The sequence below is a fragment of the Helobdella robusta genome (assembly GCF_000326865.2).
Source record: "Helobdella robusta unplaced genomic scaffold HELROscaffold_34, whole genome shotgun sequence".
Taxonomy (NCBI): Eukaryota; Metazoa; Annelida; class Clitellata; order Rhynchobdellida; family Glossiphoniidae; genus Helobdella; species Helobdella robusta.
In genome coordinates, this window is record NW_008704659.1 from 1,108,117 (window position 1) to 1,110,000 (window position 1,884).

A 1,884-nucleotide genomic window follows, 5' to 3' on the forward strand; every position below is an offset into this window, starting at 1 on the left:
AGGAAATACAATGTAGCACGTCTGATTTCTATTATACAATACTCACACATATGTCAATAATTAATATACAAACGTACATACACACACACACACACACACGCACACGCACGCACACATACACACACACACATACATATATATTTATATACATCAATAGAACGAATGTGATATGTTTATTTAAAAGTATGATTGATATATGAACATATTTAGTTTTTATATCATGTAGTTTGTTTAGGAGTGAACGAGCGAACAAACAAACAAACAAAATAATGAACGAACGAACGAACGAACGAACAAACAAACGAACAAACAATCAGTCAATGAACAAACACGAATTAGAAACTAATCAAGTATTGTACTACCTCGAGATAGGATCAATACAATAAAGCAAGTATCGAAGTGCCACGAGATTCTTTTAAAATGAAGTGATCGAGTTAAACGCTACAAAAATGGTGTATATATAAATTGCGGAGATTCATTGAAATGAAATGAAAAGTAATAATTTCATATCTCGTTTTGTATATACTAGTAAATAACTACCGTATCACTAGATTACATATTCATTTTCGAATCTGTATGTGTATATGTTTGTACACACACACACACACACACACACACACACACACACACACACACACACTCACACACACACACAATACACACATACACACCTTGAGTGTGTGTACACTGTATGTATGTGTAAACGTTTAGTTGTGTTTCATCAATAGCAACAACATTATCAACAACAATTAAAACGTTAATAATAATAAAAACATTAATAAATAATAATAATAATAATAATAATAACCTTGAAGAACATAGAATCGGCGTTTCTCTGACCAATCCAAACATTCCTCAACAGTGACGATGACGACGACGATGACTTAGATAACTTTTTAATTGAGTTAAACTTTTTATACAAATCCATAGAGTGCAACTGTTTGCTCAGAGAAACTTTGCAGTCCACGTAGAGGGTGAGGTGGGAGTCCCGGGACACGCTGGCGATGATGGAGTGCCACCTGGAGTCGGAAATATCCTGCTGTGACGTCAGAGTGGTGTCGACGTCATCATGCCGGTAGTGCACTCTCAGTTCCTTGGAAATGGCGCTGCTCTCAATCTCGAACAACCTTTGAATGTTGGGAATTTTAATGAAGACGATGGTGATGAAGATGGTTATGAAGATGGTGAGGACGATGATGATGGAGATGGTGAGGATGGTGATAGTAATGATAATGATGGTGGTGATAAAGATGACGATGATGACGACGACATAAAGATGATAATGACGATATACATCAGTAACTAGATGAATAAAATAATAAATAACCGAACGAACGAACGAACGAACGAACGAACGAACGAACGAACGAACGAACGAACAAACAAGGAAACAAAAACGAATCAATAAATGATACTTACACATGACCAGATTGAGATTCGAAAGAGATAAGACTGGCTGTGTTCAACTTCTTCTGCTTCACCATCATCATAACTGTAAACCCATTCCTCCTACTACTACTACTACTATCGCTATTGCTACTGCTACTACTACCACCACTGCTGCTGCTGCTGCTGCTGCCAATACCACTACTTGTGGTTGTAGCACCGCTGTTACGAGGTTTGAAAGAAGACGTAATCGATGATGACGAAGATGACGATGGTGGTGTAAACGATGACGCTGCTGATGACGTAAACGATGATGATGATGATGGTGATGATGACGACGACAAAAACTTATCTTGCATCTTGCACAATAGTGGCTGAGAGACGTTGAAATGCCTAATGATATCTGTCGGTGGGTTTATTCATTCATATTTATATTTTCATTCATTCATTCATACATTCATTCATTCATACATATACACACTCTTAAACGCTCACATA

General features: G+C 37.0%; 1 protein-coding gene across 1 annotated transcript; it reads right to left on the reverse strand.

The window, feature by feature from the left end:
* Nucleotides 1–342: 342 nt before the first annotated feature.
* Nucleotides 343–1,484, reverse strand: HELRODRAFT_175614 (hypothetical protein; the record flags this gene model as incomplete). Its single annotated transcript, XM_009023025.1, has 3 exons — nucleotides 343–441; nucleotides 809–1,127; nucleotides 1,420–1,484. The coding sequence occupies 3 exons, from the start codon at nucleotides 1,482–1,484 to the stop codon at nucleotides 343–345; spliced, it is 483 nt and encodes a 160-aa protein (XP_009021273.1).
* Nucleotides 1,485–1,884: the final 400 nt, after the last annotated feature.